Consider the following 22141-nt stretch of genomic DNA (forward strand, 5'->3'; position numbering starts at 1 on the left):
AATGTAACTGTAAATGGGGAATTGTCAATCAGTGGGTCTCATTGCAGTGGTTTCCCACTTGGTCCTACTCTATTTAACACTGTAATCAATGGCTTGGAAGAAAACATCAAATTATCACTAATGAAGTTTGAAGTTGGGAGAGTGGTAAATAATCAAGAAGATAGGGTGAGCTCAACTGACTGACAAACTGGGTGCTAGCAGACAGTAGGAATCTTAATATGGCTAACTGTAAATCTCTATATCAAAGAACAAAGAATGGGAAAGCAGTCTCTGAAAAAGACTCGCAGCTCATGGTGGATAATCAGCTGAACGTGTGGTCTCAGTGTGATATAGTGGACAAAAGAGATAATGCAATCCTCTGATGCATAAACAGGGGATTCTTGAGCAGCAGAGAGGTTAAATTTCCACCATATTTGGCCATGATGCAACTGCTGTTGGAATACTGTGTCCAATTCAGATGCCAACCATTCAAGACGGAAATTGATAAATTGGAGAGGGTTTAGAGAAGAGCCACAAGGATAAATACAGGATTAAAAACATGAGCTTCATAATGATAAAAAAACCACAAAGAAGCTCCATTTATTTATCTTAAACACATGGTTAAGAGGTGACTCGATTACAGTCTACACATACCTAGTTGGGGAGCAATTATTTGATAATGGGCTCTTCAGTCTAGAGAGAAATATGTAACATGATCCAGTGGCTGGAAGTTGAAGCTAGGCAAATTCAGAATGAAAGTGTAATTTTTAAAAAGTGAATGTAATTAACTGTTAGAATAATTTACCTAGTGTTGTAGTGAATTCTCTAACTCTAGCAATTTTTAAATGAAAACCAGATATTTTTCTAAAAGATATGATCTAGGAATTATTTTGGAAGTTCTATGGCCTATGTTATATGGCAACAGCATCAAATTTCGAAATAACCCGCTATTCTGAAATGCCCCTTACTCCTCATGGAATTAGGTTTACAGGGACATTAGAATAGAGAGCCCGAAATAATGGGCTTGCTGTTAAGACATGGGATAGCTATTTCGGGATGCTCGAGTATCCCAAAATAGCTATTCCACATTTTAAGAACATTATATCGAAATATAACGTGCTCGCTATGCCGTCCCTGAAAACCTTACTGCTCGAGGGTTAAGGGATGTTTCAGAATAGCGCTTTATTTCAAAATTAAATAAGTTATTTTGAAATTACCTTGAAATAAACTATGCAATTTGCATAGCACAAATTGTGTAGCTTTTTTCTAGATAAGGGTGCTGTGTAGATACACACTTAGCCTATATCTACATTGCATTCTAAACTCAAAATAAGATACGCAATTTGTTCTATACAAATTGCGTACTTATTTCAAGTTAATTTCAAAATAGGCTATTTCGAGACATCCCTTAACCCCTGAAATAGTGTTCCCGTTATTTCAAAAAATATTTTGAAAGAACAGGTGGCTTGTGAAGACCTCTGGTATCCCGAAATTACTTTGATGTGTAGACATACTGTTAAGACTCCAAGGCTGAGATGGTCTTTTTTGTGTTTGTAACATGCACCACAAGAGGACCACAGTCTCAACTGGGGCCTTTGATCACTACTATAATATAAGTTTACTACTGTAACTAACAATAATAATTCGATAGCATGGCTAACTCAGAGATATTATTCTTGCTGGTACAGGCCAATACCATTCTTGTCTCACATGGCTGACTTTCTGAGAGACCTGTTCAGGCACCTAATCTAGCTTTTCCAAGTAAAGTCCTTGTTTCAGGCAGCAATGGAGAAAACCAGGACAGACTGCCCAAAGTAGTGAGTAATTTATGAGAAATAAGATGGATTTCAGGAAAAGCCAGTCCAGTGATTCACTTTCAAGCTGCACACATGATGGAATTGGGAGGGACAGTTGACTTAAGACCTGATTATTATCAATATAGATGGCACAGATATGCTATATCTGGAGTGGAAGTAAGTATGACTAGTACTGCAGCAATGGTACCAAGATGCTAGTACATGATGGACAATGGGTTAGATACCAAGGACAGTGATGTGAAGTCTGTTAAAGGGCTACAATTCTCCCAGATGATTTAGCATTATTCTGCAATGCCTTTTATGTTTATTAAGAGAAAAATGTGGTGGCCAGCTCAATAAGGGTTGCTTGTCTGCTTAGCGTTTTGTTATTCTCAGTTGTATGGAATTAAATGAATAGATGTTTTGTTTTTCTCAGCAATGACAATAATATTTTGGGGGGAAACAAGGAAAAGTATGTATGGATCCAGAACATTGGAAAAATAATTTACTGAAGAATTTGTTGCAATGTAATTTTTTAACAATCACTGAAATTTACAGTGATCTGCTCCACCGTGATTGTGCTTTGATTCACATACCGAAAAAGTTTGAATTAGTATTATTTTAAAGAGAATATCCACAGATGGCTTTTTTGAGAGAACTGTTTCCTATTCTTAATTTTCTCTGGCTCATACTGGACCTGAACAATGGTTTTTTTTTTTTTTTTTGGTACATCAGGAATGTTTTACAAGATACACATGAAATTCAAAGAGGAAAGAGAGAAACTTTGCAAAATAAAATAGAGATGCTTTTTTTTTTTTTTTAAATATCCAAGATAAAAGCACAGGTAGGCGGTATAAACCTTTGCCTGAAAACACCAAACAACATAGTTTGTTTTCAAATACAGCTGCTGTACTAGATAAAGTAAAGTAAAGTAAAGTGTCTGTATAGCTGTACACAGTCAAGCATAAGGTGTCCCAACCCCTCATTTGGAATACCATACTAAATAATAAGTAACATAATTTAAGTAAATAAATATCTATATTATCAAACAAGAACCATTAAGAAAAGCATAGAGCCAGGTACTTCATTTTACTGAATTCAAGACTGAAATTGTTAAACTTGAATGTCTTAGGTTTATTCACTCATGCTAGAAAATTCTAATAAAGATATGTTTCTTGAAAATAATCATAATTATGTTATGTGGTACACAGACCAAAAAAGAGAGAAGAGAGAAATAAATATTTAAAATGGTTTTTTGGCTCTTAATTTCCTGTAATCAATCAGTTATCAGACCTGTGAATAATTAAAATTGAGTAGTTCTTGCAATTCAAGGATAACACTGATTAATTGGAACTGATAGTAAAAATACTAATCAATCCTAAAGACAGATTTTTCTTTTTCTCTTCCTCTTAACAATGTACCTTCTATATTGTTCATTTTCTTTTAAAAAAACATTCATATTCTTGTCCAGTCACACAAGCTTTTCTCAGTGAGCATTGTTTTGGGAGGAGTGGGTGGCAGGCAGGGGGCACAGGATGTTGAGAGAACAGATAGGATGTCAGGTGAAGATGGAATGCTGTGCCCTCTCTAACCAGCTGAAGACTCTGCATGATTGTTTTCTTACAAATAATACCTGTGGGTGTTGAAACTGTTCAGGGAATCTATCAAACACACTCTTTCACTTTGCTGTTGTAACTATTAAATTTATTCTCATTTCAAAAGAATCATAGGCAATAATAGCAGTAGGTGGTTGAGTAATTTAAAGAAAATGTGTCAAACCTACTTTCACTGCCTTTAACAGCAGAATTCTGTAATTACTTTCAAAGTTACAAAATGCACTCATTTCTTTACAATATAATGAAAAAGTTCTAAACTGTCTTTTTTATTTTAAAGATTTTAAATAAGTGCAAGTGAAATGACTAACCTGCAGAGCAGACTGAAGACTTGTGCAGAATGTAGTTTCTCTCACAGTTAAGGAACTATGCTAATGATACATATATTCAGTGTAAGAGCTACACATTGCAAAAATAGTGCCATCGGCATGCATTGGAGGAAATCACACATGTAATTATCTCCATACATGATTTTAATATATATCTACAACCAATCCCAATGCAACTATAGTTGTGCAAAACAATACAGATTTGCAAGAAAGTAAGGATGACACTATTGAATAAACAACAGAGACCCTCTTCTCCTTCACCAATGTAATAATTTAATTATTTCTCTTTCAAGCTTCAGTATATTACCATGTTGACAACTCTCACAACTTTATTGCGAAAACAAAAGGAAAAACTGTGTAGCACTTTAAAGACTAGCAAGATGGTTTAAACAAGATGAACTTTTCACCTATTAAACCATCTTGTTAGTCTTTAAAGTGCTACACAGTTTTTCCTTTTGTTTTAGCAAGATCAGACTAATACGGCTACCTCTCTATTACTATTCAACTATATTGTGAGTGTTTTTATATTTAGTATGTTTCCCTAAAGCTCTAACTCCTGGAGTCATGTGTTCACATGAGAATTTTGGCTGTAATATAAAAAGAAAATAAGTTTCTGTTCTTCATAATTGTGGAAAAAAGCTTGAAAACATTAATCCTAAAGGCTCATAGTCTAGAAAGCAAAAAGAATCAGAGGTATATTGTCTGTAGAAAAAAATATCATATTGGGGTTTTATCTCATGAGCTTTGAATACTTGGATTTGGGAATACTATGTACTGCATTCACATTGTAATATAGGATATATGAAGGCTATACTGTGTACATTCTACTTCAAGTTACTATACCCATCTAGAAGTAATCGTTTCTAATTATTTGATCATTATATCAATGCTATGGATATGGTAGAAAGAATGACACAAGAAAGATTTAGCAAGAATGGCAACTCCTCTCTGCCAAAACATTGTTAGCAAGAATGGCAACTCCTCCCACCTGAAAAGTTGTCTAATGCTTATAGTCCTGTATCCTGCAATTGGATCCATACAGGCAGACCACTGCACTGTGCAGAGAAACACTGATTTCAAACAGATGCATGTGTCACATCTGTCTGCTCCGATCCAACTGTAGAACTCGAAACTCCACAGGAAATTACATACCCCCTTTCATCATATAACTTGTCATCAAATAGTTCTACCTTTTCGTTTGAATTGATTTGACTCAGAAGGGGGAATCCCAACATATTAGAATTAGGAATTAAATTTTTCAAGAAGTTACCAGTGATGCATACCCAAATGAGAGTGGTCATATCTTGTGCTGAGAGATTGGGCCCTCCTGCAATCAAAACACCATGGCTGTGTCTACACTGGCACCCTTTTCCGTAAAAGGGATGCTAATGAGACACTTCGGAATTGCAAATTCCGCAGGGGATTTAAATATCCCCCGCGGCATTTGCATGAACATGGCTGCCGCTTTTTTCCGGCTCGGAGTTTTGCCGGAGAAAAGCGCCAGTCTAGACGGGATCTTGCGGAAAATAAGCCCTTTTCCGGAAGATCCCTTAATCCTACTTTCAAGTGTCCCCCCATCCCCCCGCCAGACCAGGCATTTCTCGTTGCGGAGGACGTGGGCGGTGGGACCACGGCGCGTCTCGGCGGTCCCGCCGCCTTCGTCCTCCACAGCGAGAAAAGCCGCTCCGCGTCTCCCTGGTCTGCAGACCAGGCTTTTCTTGCCTACGCCTGGGGTAGAGCAGCTGGGGGGCTGCCGGATTGGTCCCGCCGCGCCAAGGGTCGGCGCTACCAGACCAACCCAGCAGCACTCCAGCTGCTCTGCCGCAGGCATGTCTGATTCAGCCGCTGCTGGTCAGTTTCATCAGCGGCTGAATCTGGACGCCAGTTCCGACTTACATACAAATTCAACTTAAGAACAAACCTACAGTCCCTATCTTGTACGTAACCCGGGGACTGCCTGTACTATATTTATAATTCTTGGCAAAAACAGTTAAAAAATGAGTAGGTCTGTCTACACCTACCTCCTGATCCACATTTTCACACAAGCACTTGAATGCACTTATCAACCACTACTCATATAAAAAGGAAATAACATTGACAAAAACATAGGAAATAATTTCAGGAGGGTGGTTGGGAACAACTATCAAAGGACGCACAAGAGGCATGACCTCTACAGATGTCTAAGCCACTATGATGCTCCGAAGGTCAATATAAAAGCTAGTTTTAAATTTTGCACCTATCCAAGAAGGTCAACACTGGTAGTACTACCGTCCCCACAGGGTATATTGATGGTAATAAGGGAAGAGTGACAAGATTGTCTAATAAAAGCTATTACCTCATCCACCTTTTTCCTCTAATATCAGGGGACAGACACAGCTACAATGACACTGCATATAATAAGGGGAGGCCCTTAATTAGCCCTCTTCCTATTAAACATGCCCTGCTTATTAACCTGTTCAATACATCAAATTATCACTCCCCAAATTCTCAGTCATCTCAGTCACTTCAGTGTTGTGGGTTTTTTTGTTTGGTTGGTTTTTTGTGTGTGTCTGTTCTCAGTAAAACAGGGCTGGGGAACCTCAGGACTTAGCTGGATCCCGCCCCCAAGGGTCAGGGCTCCCCCCGTAGCATTGGGGAGCCCATGCCTACCGCAAGGCTGGAGCACACAAAATCTACTAGTCTGGACCCCACCAGACTCTGGTGTGTGAGGGGAAAGTGGGGAGTGTCTTTCTCCTTCTTAGTTAAGGGCCATGTCAGTGAGGATTTGTCTTTTTTATTCCTTCTCACTTGTGTGCAGCCCCCAACTGATTTTTCTGTAGGTCAGCAGCCCTCACTCCCAAAAAAAGGTTCCCTACCCCTGCAGTAAAATGATTTTTTCACTTTTAAACTTTAAAAAATCATCTCAATCCACCTTTAACTTTCATTGGCCATAAACATTGATCACAGGACTTTAAAAATGAATTTATGAAAAACTTATGGTTTCCTAAAATATCCATGGAGAATGAAATCCTTTTTAGATGTAAATTTGGCATTACTTATCCTAACTTGAATAGAAAATAGTCTCTCAATTTCCATAATATGTTAAGAGTCAAATTCATTTTAAAGGGAGAAAAAACTAGTACAGTATATTAAAAATACTTTTTCCACAAAATAAACTTCAGAGATAATTTTTGAAAACGTACAAGTTGTGAAAAATCAGGTATATGTTTTCATGTAGGTAAATTAAAAGATAAGCCTTGGTCCAGATCTGAAATATTATAGTATGAACCTATTGTTATTACAAAGCATTGGCTTTCCTCCTTACAGGTGTCAAATCAAATAACTGTAGTGTTGTAATAGCAAAAGCTACTTTAAATGTATATTGTTTTAGGTCTACTAAGATATTATTTGACAAAAATATTTCACATTTATTATAAATTATTCAAAGGAAAAAAGGCAATAGTATCTTATACTTCCCTGATCTAAACATGCACGCACACACACACACGATTAACTGATGGAAAATAAACAGAGCTTTCAATATCAGTACTTATTTTATCACTGCAGATTTTCCTTTTGGAATAATTGCCTATGCACAAACTCTAGATGGCAACATTGCACTTACTGTACTTCTAGCACAAAATGTCACAGCCAGTCCCTACATATCCTCTTTATCAACATTTTATGTGCCACAGATCTATAGCCTCTTATTATAAGTGTAATGAAGCAGAAGTTATTGAAGCATTTTATTGATTGCTCAGATCACAAGTTTACTGTCATACTGAATTGGCACCTTACTTGCTGAAGCAAACTGCTGACACCTTTTTAAAAAAGTGACAACTACATCTATTTCATGACCAGAAATCCATTTTCATCTCTATCAAGACAAGAATGCAATTTTCACTTCATTTAACTGATGTTAGGCCTGCTCAAGGCATGACACTTAGAAGAAGACACAAGTTTAAGGTTCTTAAAATACTTCTAGTAACTAGAATGCAGCTTGGTTGTGGAGAAAAAAAATCATCATTCAAATCCATAAACAACTCAAAATTCTACAAATCACATATCAAAACTATCAAGATATTAATTTTATTTTTCAGTTGCAAAATTACTGAAATGCTATTCTTATATTCTTTTAATAAGAATCTATGCTGAAATATTGCAGCTATAGTATGAAATCTTGCTTTGTTCAACAAAAAAAGTTTACTTTAACAAGCAAGTGTTACATGAATGGTCTCTAAGTAGGCCAACTGTATAGAAGACCTGTTTTTATGAACAACATATAGAACATGAAATAAAAATACTTAACACCACTGCAATCAAATGAGTCACCACTGTATAAAATTCTGCAAGCAGTGTGTGCAGCAAAGACAGAAGAATTTTACTCAAGAAAATAATTTTACTTTGTTTAAATACAGTTTTGGACATTTAATTTATGTTAAGAATATTCTTTTTTAAAATGCCACAAAAAGCTCACTACTATTGTACTGGATTTGGTGACCTTTTGAATAGAAATCAACGGAATCATTTCAGTAGAACAGCTATTTTTTTTTATTATAATGCCAATCTGAGGCTAGAATGCAATGTAATTTTTTTAAATATCATTACAGTGAAAAGTATATTTTAAAGCATAAACTTTTGCCAACATTATGTGGCAATGCGTGCATAACATTATATGCAAAATATGTTTATTACGCACAAAAATAAGAAACAAAAATAGTATTTTAATAATGTCGGCATTCACCAACAGAAAATACCAGGAAAAAGATTTTCCCATAATAGCTTGATATGACATACATAATGGCAAAGTCCTCATCCTGTGGATCTGTTATGAATTAATTAAAGCTACTGCAGCATTAATCTTAGCATACAAACCCAAATTGAAGTCAGTAAAAACTTGTCTACCAGTCATACTATGTTTATCTATTATTGAATATAACCAAGGAGTGCTATGAAAGATAGCTAGAGTGCGTGTATTATAGATAATTTAAGGCTCCAATATCTAAAGAGGTAATTCCAATTAAATGTTTTTAAAATAATAATGTAGTGTTAGTTCTCTTCTAATATTTGCAATATTTTTGTTTAAATTCAATACTATTTTATAGCTTTATGAAACAAAGCAGTCGAAACAGAGCCTCTTAGTGCAGTTCAAAATCAAAAATTGTAAAACTGACAAGATAAAATGTTGAAAAAAAATTACATTTGGAATAATAATTTATATACCAGCACTGATATATTACAGAAAGTCTCAGACTCTTAACCATAGCAGCACTTATCAAAATTCGCATGCTTAAAAAGGTGGATAGTAAAATCATTCAATTATTTTAGTTTCTCTTGTTTTTCCTTCAGCATTTTGCATACCAGAACCTATTACTTCAAATGCAACGTAATTTGCATTGGTTTATATCACTAATTTCTATCACTGTAATTTCTGAGAGACTGAGTTTAGGAACACAAGGCATAAATATTCTCTCCCCCTCCCCCACACACTTACCTTAAAAAAAATTAGCACATTTTTGTTAATGGTTTTCTAAGCACAGGATAGAAATCTAAAGGTGAATTTCTGAATAAATTATTATAGCACTATTCAATCTCTAAGCATAACATGATAAAGCATGCTCATCAACACTTTATGGCTTTTTTTTTTTTTTTTTGGTCAACTAGTGTTTCTCAGAGTGCCAGAAATCTTGTATTTTGGCATCACTTCAGCTTAGTTTTAAATTTCTCTGTCATAATATATTTTGTGTTTGTTTAGTGACAGAGCAACAGATGATTTACTGTGTGACTGTACATGAAAAAAATGTTTAAAAATCATTAATATCTTTTTAAAAGGTATTTCAGACTTCTGTTTAGCTGTGCTAGGCCTGTGAATGACAGCTTCCCTGCTTGAAGCATACAGAAAGCTCAGCCTCTCTCATTCACTGATAGTACTATGGCCTTTTCACACGTTCCCTCAACAGCAGTGTTTGTCCCCAAACACTGGAACCCAGCACAATGGCATTCCTTCTTCAACGCCCCCACCAACAGCACAACTACATATCAAGAATGTTAATGAGCTAGTGCAGCCCCCACCATTGAAAGTGTTATCTACATTTCATACTAACATGTTGATATTATTTCTACTGTTACTAGTGAATTTAAGCTCTTGCATAGTTGTGAGCAATTTCATTTTGTAATGTCTCCGTTTTAAGAACATATATGTTTTCATACAAACTACAGTGGCTCTGTATGATTTTTGAAAACAACATATACAGAAACATATTTACACACATACATGCCATATGTAATATTCAAATGTTAAATGCTATGTCTATTTATGCAACTCAGGAATGTTGACAAACAACTGGTAAAGCATTAAAAAATAACTAATGGTCCTGCAGCATTATTAAAGTCACATATCATCATGGTTACAACTCCACTGTATGAAAATTAATTACAAAATAATTATATATCAAGCACTGGATAGTTTCTGTATTTTTTTTAATCCAGAAGGTTGTGTATTTTGCATTCATGTCCTCTAAGAAAGATAAAATTTCAAGATTTTTCTGCAATCCACAGGACATTACATCTTAACACAATTACAATATTCAGGACTCTACACAAAGGAAAACATAGAAGACAAGCCCTTATGATGTACAGATGTGTTATTTTCTTTTCTCTTGAATTTAAAAAGGACATTTGAATCCTTCTCCAGCTTCAAATATCCCCTTAGTTTTACCTGATTATAATATAGTAAATAAGCAAGGTTAAGGAACATAACAATATAAAGTGAGGAAATGAAGGCAAGTATCCCCTCTCTTTTAACAGCTTTACTCCGCACTACCTCATTCTCAAGGAATTGCATTCAAAGTTTATTAACTCTCCTTGTAAAGGTGATACAGAAGGCACAGCAGAATGATAGGAATTCCTTCTTTTAACCCCCTAGACTGAGAATTTTAATACCATACTATTCCCTGCCCCTAATAGGGCAGGAAGCAACAAGCTGATAATAGGCAGTGTCCACTGTGCAGCCTTTTTGGTCTACCAAAGTGTACTATTTTAAATCCAGTAGATGCATAGCAATACATTTGAGTGAAACTGAAACCTATTTACATGTTAATCGAAGTAGCTCATAATTATATTGATATTGAGCTACTAATACTTCCAAAGAGCTATTTAACCTCTTTTGTTTCAACAAAGTATTTTGTCTCACCAGAATATTACTAGATCAAAGAGGTTTTTCCCTAATTTTTCTTCATTTGTTCTTTATTTAAACACAAATATAAGACAAATCTCAAAATAACAGAGATAAATAGAAAATTCAGGTAAGATTGACAAATAATGTCTAGATAAACAGTGATTTGGAAATCAAACTTAATGTTTCACATCATAAAGTAATACTGCCAAGCTGCCTAGATGCAACAGTATGAATAAGCAAGGGCTGTGCCCCTGAATCCCTTTTTAGGAGAGTTGATAGTCTTCAAATGCCATTTCTCGACAATGATATGGGGTGGAGAAAAGCAGGTAAAGTTGAGGGGATACAGGACTCAGTTGCCTATATTTATATTAATATGTATCTTAACTTTGCTTATTTATATTATAAACTACATATTTAATTTTAGCTTATTTTATAAATGGTGGGCAACATATATAAATACAGCAACAAATAAACTAATACAGCAAAATAATATGCTGTATTCTCTAACACTCGCAGTACTCTATATGATTTCAGTTATGTTTAATGCTAATAAAATTCCACTTTCAAAATTACTGGTAAAATCAAAAGGAAATATATAAAAATACATTTCTGATCTTTTAAAAAAATTTTGTGTATGCTGGTATAATACCAGATACAACAAACAACTTACTTTTGATAGTCTTAAATTAACTTACTTTTTCTCAAAATTACTGTAATATTTTCAACAACTTATTTATAATGCTATTTTAAAATGCATATAAAATAATCTTCTATTAGAGAATTTTTGTGAACTACCAACTGTCACATTGATCCTCTTAATTGTAACCATATATTATATGAATCTTGAATTTGTCTTTAAAGGTGGTGTCAAACTTTAATAGAAGTGCTATTTATTTCTTGCTATTTAAACTCTTTCTAAACTAATATTTTTGGACAACATCAGAGAAATTATTGATTTCAGTTAAAACACTAAAACTCCATTATATTTTCTTTATAGGACCACAAAGTCTTTCCCTTAGTTTTTATTATAGGCCAGATTGTAATTCAGTTGCCCATTTTGGAGTCTGTGTGTGTGGGGAGTAATTTATTGTATTGACTAATATATCTATTAGCATTTGAATTAATCATATTTGATAGATTTCTTACATATATTTTATAAAAAAGATTCCGTAATTGTTTTCAAATGAATTAGGACACTGTTCTATAGTATTCTGCATTTCTGTATGTTTCATGAGAGGCAGCATTGTCTTATAGGTAAGAAATGTCAATACAAAATGTAAACATGATCAGTGTATTTTTTACTATACTGCTAAATGAGTCATGCATTTTTTGAAACAAGCCAATTTGAAGCCTTTCTGCTTGTTTCTATTTTCTTGATTTCTTGTTGTTGACCACCATTAGTCTTTTCCAAAGTCAATGCTCATTTCTCTTTATGGATCTGACAGCAGGAGGTGCTGTATAAACAGTGTGCCTGACACCATCTCCCCTCCCCCTTCCCACGCAGACTGATAGCATAATGTATCTGATGCATTCATTCTTAACTCTGGGGCCTTGGATCACTTTTGAATCTCAGTTTCCTAGATGGCTGTTTAATGTACAATTATTTCTTTTCCTGGGAAATATGCATGCCTGCTATTTTCATAAATAATTCAACTAACTTTTAAAAAATTGATAACTTTCATATTTATAAATCAATACATGTAAAACCTAGCTATTCTTAACAAAACTAGAAATTCCATGTTTATTCAAATTAATTAAAATACAGCACTTTCAGACTAAAAAGTCATAAACATATCTGCAAAACACAAGTATGCAAAAATGCAGATCAAACAAACATGGACTAACTTGGTCTGACAGTCTGAAACTACAAGAAATCACCAAATATATTCTATAATTTGATCTCTTAGTCATGCAAAAAATTTATTTCCAATATGTTTATTTAATTGTTCATGATTTATCAATAAAGTCTATTGATTATTCTCAAGACAGTAAGTTCATTTTATTCTTGAGAATGCAAACCAGTTATGTTTATCTATTTTTCCTTAAAAACAGTTCAACTGTGACCTTTATTTTGATTAGCCTTGTGTGAAGAAATATGAAACAATTTTTAATATTTAATGTGTAGAACAAGCTATTAATTTTCCTATGCAAAATGACTGCCTCTGTAGGATTTCCACATAAGGAATGTCTCAGCTATGCACAGTATGCAGCAAAAAAAGATGACATCCCATACCAAAAGACAGATACAATTAGCTCCATTATTGTTGGCTTTCAGATTATAGGAGAAGCATTTCCCTAACGGGTCCTGGAGCTCGTGCAATACTTGCCACATTTCTTTATGACACAATGCCAGTCATTGCCTTTACGCAACTAGTACATTTTAAAATGAAAACAAAACAAAAAAAAAGAAGCAGACTTTTAAAGAGTGGGACAAACTCACCTGTTTGCAATAGTTTTTTGCAGACTTTAATCGTTGGTGTAAGGCCAATAGAACTCCTTGGATATACATCTTTGCTCCTGAGGGGCTGAAACCTTCTCCCTTAGAGACCCAAACAGGTCCACGCAAAGGTGTGATGGAATTTTGCAGGCATTTGTCAAGCAGAGGAACTATACAAGAAAAAAAGGGAAAATACATTCTTTTGACCCAACTGAAAATACACAGCCAGAAACGCAGCCCCAACATCAGAACTAACTCTTAGCATCTATTATTTATATCTGACCTGGGTTAAATCTTGGAAAAGCAACTCCTGAATTACTAGTGGCCACCATGAAGGATGTATTTATATTGAGACACCCCCCCCATGTAAGACTCACAAGCTTTGTGAGCACACCTGAATAGTTCTGAAGTGTGCCTAACTAGCTGTACAGAGTGTCATGGTGTGCACTGATTGCCTTATCTTCTCATTTATCACAGATGAGTTGGAACCAACCTTGCTGAAATCTACTTGCATTGTCCTGATAAAATTGCAAGATCCATGTTTTTTCTGTCTATAGTTTCCTGTTGAGGAGCTTATATATGCCTAACATATTACATTTCATGTTATTCATAAAATACAATCAACAGTCTTGTAAACCATTTTACAATAGCCTTTTCATTGCCACTGCTTAAGAAACTAACTTTCAACAAAAAATAAACAGTTTAATGTGGCTGTTTAAAAAATGAGGGGGGAAATCAGACAAAGCCAAATGGTTCATGGCAATAGGCTTTCTAAGATTTTTCTTGCTTTTTTTGAATGCAAATAATTCTAAACATTTAAAGCATTCTGTTTTCAGGGACCTTATGCCAACATATGTGACAAATAGGGCAAGCATATTTTGGCAATAGGATATATTTAGACACATATATTTGGCAGATATTTTAAATTTTACTGAACTGTGTAAATGTCAGACACCTTTCATCTATATATAAATATTGTAAAATACTATTTCACTAGACTATTTAGGGGTGTAAAATATAAAAGGCTTTTCTGCTCTTTCTACGTTCCAGAAGAAAATTGATAAATAAATACTTGTGGATACATGCAAATAAAAAAAAACACTGAGTTTTAGCTCTAGTCAGTCTGTGGTCATTTCAAGACCATGTATTGTGCACATAAACATGACATATTTATATGTCTGTGGTGATCTCACAGGCAGAGAAATCCTAAGGAAGATCTGCATGTATAGCCAACAGACAATGAGTACATATTACTGGATACTCCACATGTTTTATGCAGTCCAGAAGGATAATATGACATTCTAGAAATTGACTCACAATTAGACTCAATAGCTGTTCAGCTCAACTGAAAAACCATACAGAATCTCTTTGGTGATAATTTTTGGCTGAACTGAGCCTTCAGTAAAGAAACTATCATAAGACAGCTCCTATGTAGTTGGTCACTTTAAAAGAAAATGTAGAGGACAGAACATACAGACTTAAATTAACACTAGATGTAGAGGATAATACTTAGATTAGCATGTTTACATTTGCTAAAATAATGTAATTTAAAAGTGCTCAGCACGTCGTGTGGGCAAAACCAGAAACTCATACAATTATTTTTACAGGGGATGCTATCTAAAAAAACCATATATTTTATGATACTCCTACCCTGCCAAACAAGCCACATGACTGAGACAAAGGAAAATGACTTAAAACAATTTCACAGTATTCTCTTATCATCCAGTAAATAATCGTAGACATCCTCTATTTTTGCAATTCTCAATTCTCCAACACTGCAAGCTTCTAAATACTGTTTGACTGCTTCTTCAAAAAATATCTCTGGACCTAGTACTTCCATTCCCCATTCTATGCACATAATGCTGTTTCTGAGCTGGTCTGCAAGGCCACTACAATCTCTTTAATGAATCCCCTCTGAAATTCAATTCTGCTATCTTGTCAACAAGAAACTATGGTCCCCATTGAGCAATATAGATTAGAACATGCATAAATTAAAATGCAAAAATAGTTTCATTTAAATCAGTGGGACAACTCATGTGCTTAAAGTTAAATACATACTTAAGCACCTTGCTTAACAAGGATCTATAAATAGCATGCTTATAGAGTAATTTAGAAAATTTAATATTTAAATTTAAAGTTAATAATTTCAAAAATAATACACACATAATTATACACACACACTAGAGTTAGGGCAGTTGGCAGATACTTACCTAAGTCAAGACACTGACAGAAGTTGTCTCTGCCCACTCTTGATGTTAGAAAAATGAGATGATGATTTTATATATAAATATATTTGCTTTATCAGCATGTGGCCATTCAGTACTTCATCACATTTGTTGTTCCCATTTCCCCCATCCTCCCCTTCTCTCGCTCTCTGTTTGTGTTTGTATTTTTTAAAGTATAAGTGATTTGGAGCAGGGGCCAAGTCTTATTTTATGTTTGTACAGTTCCTAGAACATACTGAATGGCACCACATGCAATAACAATTCAATAATAAATATTAACGATATGATTTTATATCAAGCATTTCATCAAAGAGTGACTGATAAAAATGACATATTTAGGTTCAAATGCTAAACAGCATTCTTATGTAGGAAAGGGTATGTCTACACTGCCACCCTAGTTCGAACTACGGTGGCTAATGTAGGCAATCGAAGTTGCAAATGAAGCCCGGGATTTAAATATCCCGGGCTTCATTTGCATCTTGCCGGGTGCCGCCATTTTTAAATCCCCGTTAGTGCGGACTCTGTGCCCGCGGCTACACGCGGCACGGAGTAGGTAGTTCGAATTAGGCTTTCTAATTTGAACTACAGGCAGTCCCCGGGTTACGTACACGATAGGGACTGTAGGTTTGTTCTTAAGTTGAATGTGTATGTAAGTCGGAACTGGTACATATTGTAGGGGAAACTCTAGCCAAACATTTCTCCAGAGCTCAGTTTTATTCTCCCACACCTCACTTCCCTCAGTCCTTTATTCTCAAGCTGAGGTGTCTGCTGAGAAAAGCCGCTCCGCATCTCCCTGGTCTGCTGGGGAGGGGCGCTAGCTTCGCGTCTCCCTGGTCTGCTGGGGGGAAGCAGCTAATGCGGGGTTGCCTCACCCCGTTTGTAAGTAGGGATCCGATGTAAGTCGGATCCATGTAACCCGGGGACTGCCTGTACTGTTACTCCTAATTCGAACTACCTACTCCGTGCCATAGTGCCTATGCACATGCCTAAATTGAATCATGAACATTAAGGCTATGTCTACACTGGGAAATTATTTCAAAATTATTTTGAAATAATAACTCCCAAAATATCTATTTTGAAATAGTGCTTCCACACTACAAGGCACCATTGAAATAGCACAGAATTATATTGAAATAGCACGTCCACTCTTACTGAAGCCTGAATCACATTTAAAGCCCCTGGAAGCACTCCAGGGAGGGTATCAGGAGAGCAGTCACTTTCTGCAGCTGCTTGCTGAGGCTAGCTGAGACTCGTGCTTAAAGTGGCACCTCTCTACAGCCATGTCTCACACTCTTCTCCACTGACTACCTCCTCAAGGGACACCAAACTCATGCCGTGTTCTCTGGTTGTCCTCGCAGATGCCACAGCACTCTCATTACGGATCTGGAGCTACTGCAAAGCAGTCACTGGCTCTGGGGCCTCCTGCTGACTCTCATTGTGCACTTCATGCAGGCTGCTCATGTGGTGCTACAGGAGCACAACGACCAGCCTGAACTGGGGGACCTCTTGACCCAAGCCCTGGCACTCTTCATGCACCAAATTCCCTTCCATCCTCCCCTGCACACCATGTAACACCACTAATGGTGGCAGGAGACCAGTTCCAACTGGTGGGACTATATCGTCATACAGTGGTGGGACAACCAGCAGTGGTTCCAGAACTTATGCAAGCCGAAAGCCACCTTTCTGAAGATCTGCAAGTGGCTCACCCCTGCACTCCAGCAATAGGACATCCGGATGAGACCCACCATCCCCCTGCAAAAGTTCACCTCCATTGCATTATGGAAGCTCGCCACACCAGACAGCTACTGCTCTGTCGGGAACTAGTTTAGCGTGGAGAGATCCACAGTCGGAGCAATGCTCATGCAGGTTTGACTCTTTTAATATTTTACTAGGAGGGTGGTGAAGCACTGGAATGGGTTACCTAGGGAGGTGGCGGAATCTCCATCCCTAGAGGTTTTTCAGTCCCAGCTTGACAAAGCCCTGGCTGGGATGGTTTAGTTGGTGTTGGTCCTGCTTTGGGAAGGGGGCTGGATGCGGTGTCCACCTGAGGTCTCTTCCAGCCCTAGGATTCTATGGCTCTATAGGTGCCCATCAACCCCATCCTGCTGGAGAGGGTCATCACAGTGGATACCATCTTCACTGGCTGTGCTGCCATGAGCTCCCCAACTGTGGGGAGGGGGGCTATTGATGGCACCCACACCGCCGACCACATAAATACATCAGTAGGAAGGGGCTCTTTTCCATCATGCTGCAGGGCCTGATGGACTGCAGGGGCCAGTTCACAGACATTTACGTAGAGTGGTCAGGGAAGGCACACAATGGTTGCATCTTCCAGAACTCAAGCCTCTTCCACAGGATGCACTCCAGCACATTTTTTCCCCAGCCACACCATCAGGGTTGACATGTCCCTGTGCATCCTGGGTGACGCAGCCTACCACTTGCTTCCCTGACTGATGAAGCCCTAGCTGGGCAGCCTAGACCCCACCAAAGATACCTTTAACACCAGGCTCAGCAGGTGCTATATGGTTGTGGAGTGTGCCTTTGGCCACTATAAGGGGATTTTCCAGAATCTCCTCACCTGCCTGGACCGCGGCAACTGGAACATCCCCCAGGTGGTGGCGGCCTGCTGTTTGTTCCAGTATGAGAACAAGGAATGAGAACAAGGGGGAGATTGTGCTGCCAGGGTAGGGGACAGAGTCAGAGCAGCTGGCCAGGGCTTTTGAGCAGCCAGGCACGGCTGCCATTCACTGAGCACATCAGGGGGCTGTGCTCATCTGGGAGGCCTTGAGGCAGAATTTCTGCCAAGTGATAGAACTCACCTGTGTGAGTCTCTCCCAGCACTCCTCAAAAGAGACCTCTGCATTGCCCTTGTGTGCCTCTCCTTTCCATCCTTTCCTTCTCCTGCCTTCCCTTTCCACCTTCCCCCATTCCCTGCAGACCAAATAATAAAGTATTTTATGTTTGGAAAAACAACTGTTATTTTTATTTGGAGAATATACAACAGGTGAAGGAGTGGAGAAAGAACTTGGGGATGGAAGAGTGGGAAGGGAGCTAAAGAATGGGGCTGGTATTGGCACTTGCCTCAGATAGCTCACAAGGCTTTGGCTGCCTGAGAGGTCCCACCACTATATGTTCAAGGGCTAGGGAGGGGCTAGAAGGAGAAGCTAAGATGGCAGGGGTGAGGAGTTGAGCGGGGAGTTGTGGGAGGGGCGGGTGCATGGAGGTGGTTGGTGGACCACTCCGTAACCGTGACCACGTGCTTCATGAGTGATGTTACTGAGGAGCACATGGTGTTATGCTGTAATGACACCTGCTCCCACATTGTCGTCCTCAGCCACCTGTCTGCCTGCTGCTGCTCCTTGAAGTTTGGGTTGAGGAAACGGAGGTGGTCAATGTGTTCCTGCACCATGTCCTTGCAGGGTTGTTTTTGCCTGCAGCTCTCACAGGGTCGGGAAGATTGTGTGGGAGGTGGTGGAGGCGCCATGCTCATAGGTGGCCCAGCTGTGAAGAAAATTGACAAGGGCAGCCATCCCAGAAGACAGGGTGCATGGAGCCTAGCCCTAATCTCTGATCCAACAATAAAGGTCTTGGTTCAGATGATGGCAATGTGCTTTGATCTAGGCCTTCTGTTGCCTAGACAGCGGGCACTTTCCTGCAGGGGCACGGACATCCCAGGGGAACCTCGCTACTCCCAGGTCCTAGGGACAAGCAGGCATGGGAAAGTGCCAGCAGGCCAGGTGACTGAGGGTGGGAGTGGTGGATGGGGTGGCTTGCCTTCCCTTTGTGCCATGTACATGCTGGGTCTGGCAGTGGCGACATCCTACAGAGAACTTCTATCCCTGCCTGCTGGAAGAGAGAAGGGAGAATGTTGGGGAAAGTATGTGTGAGTGGCAGATGCCGCTTGCCAGGGAGGATGGTACTGGAGTCCCCTCCTCTTCCTGTCCCTGGCAGGCTCCCATGAAGGGGATCGGTGTCCTCCTCCTCACCATGCTTGACTGGGAGTGGATGCTGCCCAAGAGTGCAGGCATGACCATGTGTGACACTGCTGTGCATTTCCATGACCCCAGCCTCCTAAATGGTGTCCAGAGTAAGGCAGGCCTCTCGAGGTACCTTGTGAGAAGGAGCGATGGGTTCCTGTGTGACAGCTTCATAGGGCTGGGTGCTCTGGACTGGTGCTCCATGTGCACCCACATGCACAGGCTGTTGTGAGAGCCCCAGGCCAAGAAGGCCGAGCAAGGAGCATGCCGCTCCTCGCGTCCTACCACCTACCCCCATGTGTATATAGAGAAAGTGATAGAACTCACCTGAACTGCCCTCTCCGGCCTCGTACAAGTCCTGGGAGACATCCTGGGAGGAAGGGACTGGCTCCAGGCAGATGGTGACCTCCTGGCTGGCAGGCATGGTGTCCAGGCTGGCCTGCTCCTCCTCCTCATCATCTTCGTTGTCCTCCTCTACTACCATGCCCTCATGGAGGCTTATGATGGATGTTTCCCGGCTGGAATCGACGATGAGCACGGGAGGTGCTCATAGTAGTAGCAAGTCTGTGGTGCTGTCCCAGAGTGGGAACTTTCATCTCTGGCCTTGTGGAAGTCTGCGGGAACGCCTTAATTTTCATCCACACCTGATCCAGGGTGTGGCTGTACTCTTTCTGGGCTAGACAGGCACCCAGCCATCTATAGACATTGGCATTGTGCCTTCTGGTATGGAGATCCTGGAGGTTTGTCTCCTTGCCCCAGATCTCAAGGAGATCCAGGTTCTCTGCATCTCTGCACCAGTCCAGGACGGTGCCCTCTTTCACCTCTGGGCAGGGGCTTCCAAGGTGACTGCAGGCATGCTGTCAGCCATGGGGGGCTCAGAAGGAGCACTGGTTTTGGACATAGCTCCAACTAAGGGAACGTCTACACTGCAACACTATTTTGAAAAAACTAGAGCTATTTCGAAATCACTTAGTCCACGTCTACACAGTGGGCAGTTATTTCAAAATAGTGTCAAAATACTGTCAAGCTGGAGGACTTCTTACTCCAACTCCTGCAACCCTCATTGTATGAGGAATAATGGAAGTTGGAGGAAGAGTGCTCTATTTCGAAATCAGTGCTATGTAGACGCTCCCTATTTTGAAATAAGTTATGCAATTGATGTAGCTCAATTTGCGAAGCTTATTTCAAGTTAAGCCCCGCAGTGTACATGCATCCAAAGGCTGCTGTGTAGGTCAACACCCCCCACCTTAAAATTGCTCCGTGGCCACTGATAAAATATTTGCAGATTGAAGTTCTTCATTTATAAGACAAGTGTTTTACGGGTGCTGTGGAATTTGCCACAGAACTGTGCTATAAAATCTAGCTTTCATTTATAAACAATGTTAAAAGTTAAATTCTAGCTGCACTGAAGTCAACTGAAGTTCTGAAACTGACTTCTAAAGACCAGAATTTCACCCAAGGCTTTCAGCCCTGTAGTTACAAAGGAAAATATCGCAGATATGAACTTATGCAGCGTTGTTGTTTTTTTGAGTCTTCAGCTGTAAGAGAAGTATATGAAATGCATCTTACACTACAATTAAATGTTAACTCTGAAGGTTAATTACAACAACTATAATGACAATTATAACTATTTCAATGCTGATAACTTTAACAGAAATATAGAACTAATGTGCTTATCCATCACTGTTGAAGGTAGTAGTAGATACTCAGGGGACTGTAGAAAGGTAGCTCACAGCTTGAATGAGGAAACTCACAGTACCAAAGTAACACCTGCCTCTTGGATACAAAATTCCTAAATCACCTTCTACATCTTCCTGAAAACAAAAAAACTCTTCACTATTAATTCCTTAGGTGTCAAGAACGTCTGCTTCCCCTTGAACAACCTCTTCAATGAAATATTGTATAATCAAGATAACATCTGTAGTGCAACAGAATTGGAAGTTTAGGGGTTGAGTACAACAAAGAGGGCCAGATCACCAGCACTTACATTATCAAAGATCTATTGACTTCAATGAAACTACAGCAAGTTGAGGATCTGGCCCAATTATTTCATATCAAAATAAAACAGTGAATACTTTACTAATAGTATTACTCATTTTCATAAACATCTGTTCTGACCAAATAAGATTCTATTGGCAAAAGAAGATTCTATTGAGACACACAAAACTCTTCTTCAGGTCTGTGTACTTTGAAAGCTTGTCTCTTTAACCAACAGATGTTAATCTAGTAAAAAGACACTATCTCACCTATGTTGTCTCTAATATCCTGGGACCAACATGGCTATAATAACACTACAACCTGGGCAAGATCAACTTTTTAACTATTTTCTATCCAGATTTTCAGCCTTAGGCAAGCACATGTATTGTTCCATGTTTTGAAAATAATAACTTTATTTATTTCTCTATTGAAATAAGAGGAAACATTCCAGAGGCATGAAAGAGCAACCATAGAAGTAAAAAAACCCTATGCAAATAGAGTTAATATGGGAAAAGGGGAAGAAATTCAGAACAACTAAGCATTCTCTGAATATGCCAGTAGCACAATAGCATCCACACACAAAAAACAAATAAATAAAAATTCATTGGTGTAATTCACTTTGGTGTTATTGAGCTTCTGGTTTATGAAGGTT

The 22141-nt window shown here is 38.5% G+C and overlaps 1 protein-coding gene across 4 annotated transcripts in view; it reads right to left on the reverse strand.

The window, feature by feature from the left end:
- Positions 1 to 22141, reverse strand: part of DCDC1 (doublecortin domain containing 1) — a 605588-nt gene that overhangs the window by 439815 nt on the left and 143632 nt on the right. For 3 of the 4 annotated variants that reach the window (XM_025187660.3, XM_075927784.2, XM_075927782.2), the window contains one exon: positions 13314 to 13480. In XM_025187660.3, coding sequence (XP_025043445.1) covers positions 13314 to 13480 — 167 coding nt within the window. Of the gene's footprint in view, positions 1 to 13313; positions 13481 to 18354; positions 18888 to 22141 lie in introns of those variants that run through there. The other variant, XM_075927786.2, reaches the window with a different exon arrangement.

Source organism: Pelodiscus sinensis, chromosome 5 (genome assembly GCF_052426305.1).
Source record: "Pelodiscus sinensis isolate ZL-2025 chromosome 5, ASM5242630v1, whole genome shotgun sequence".
NCBI lineage: Eukaryota > Metazoa > Chordata > Testudines > Trionychidae > Pelodiscus > Pelodiscus sinensis.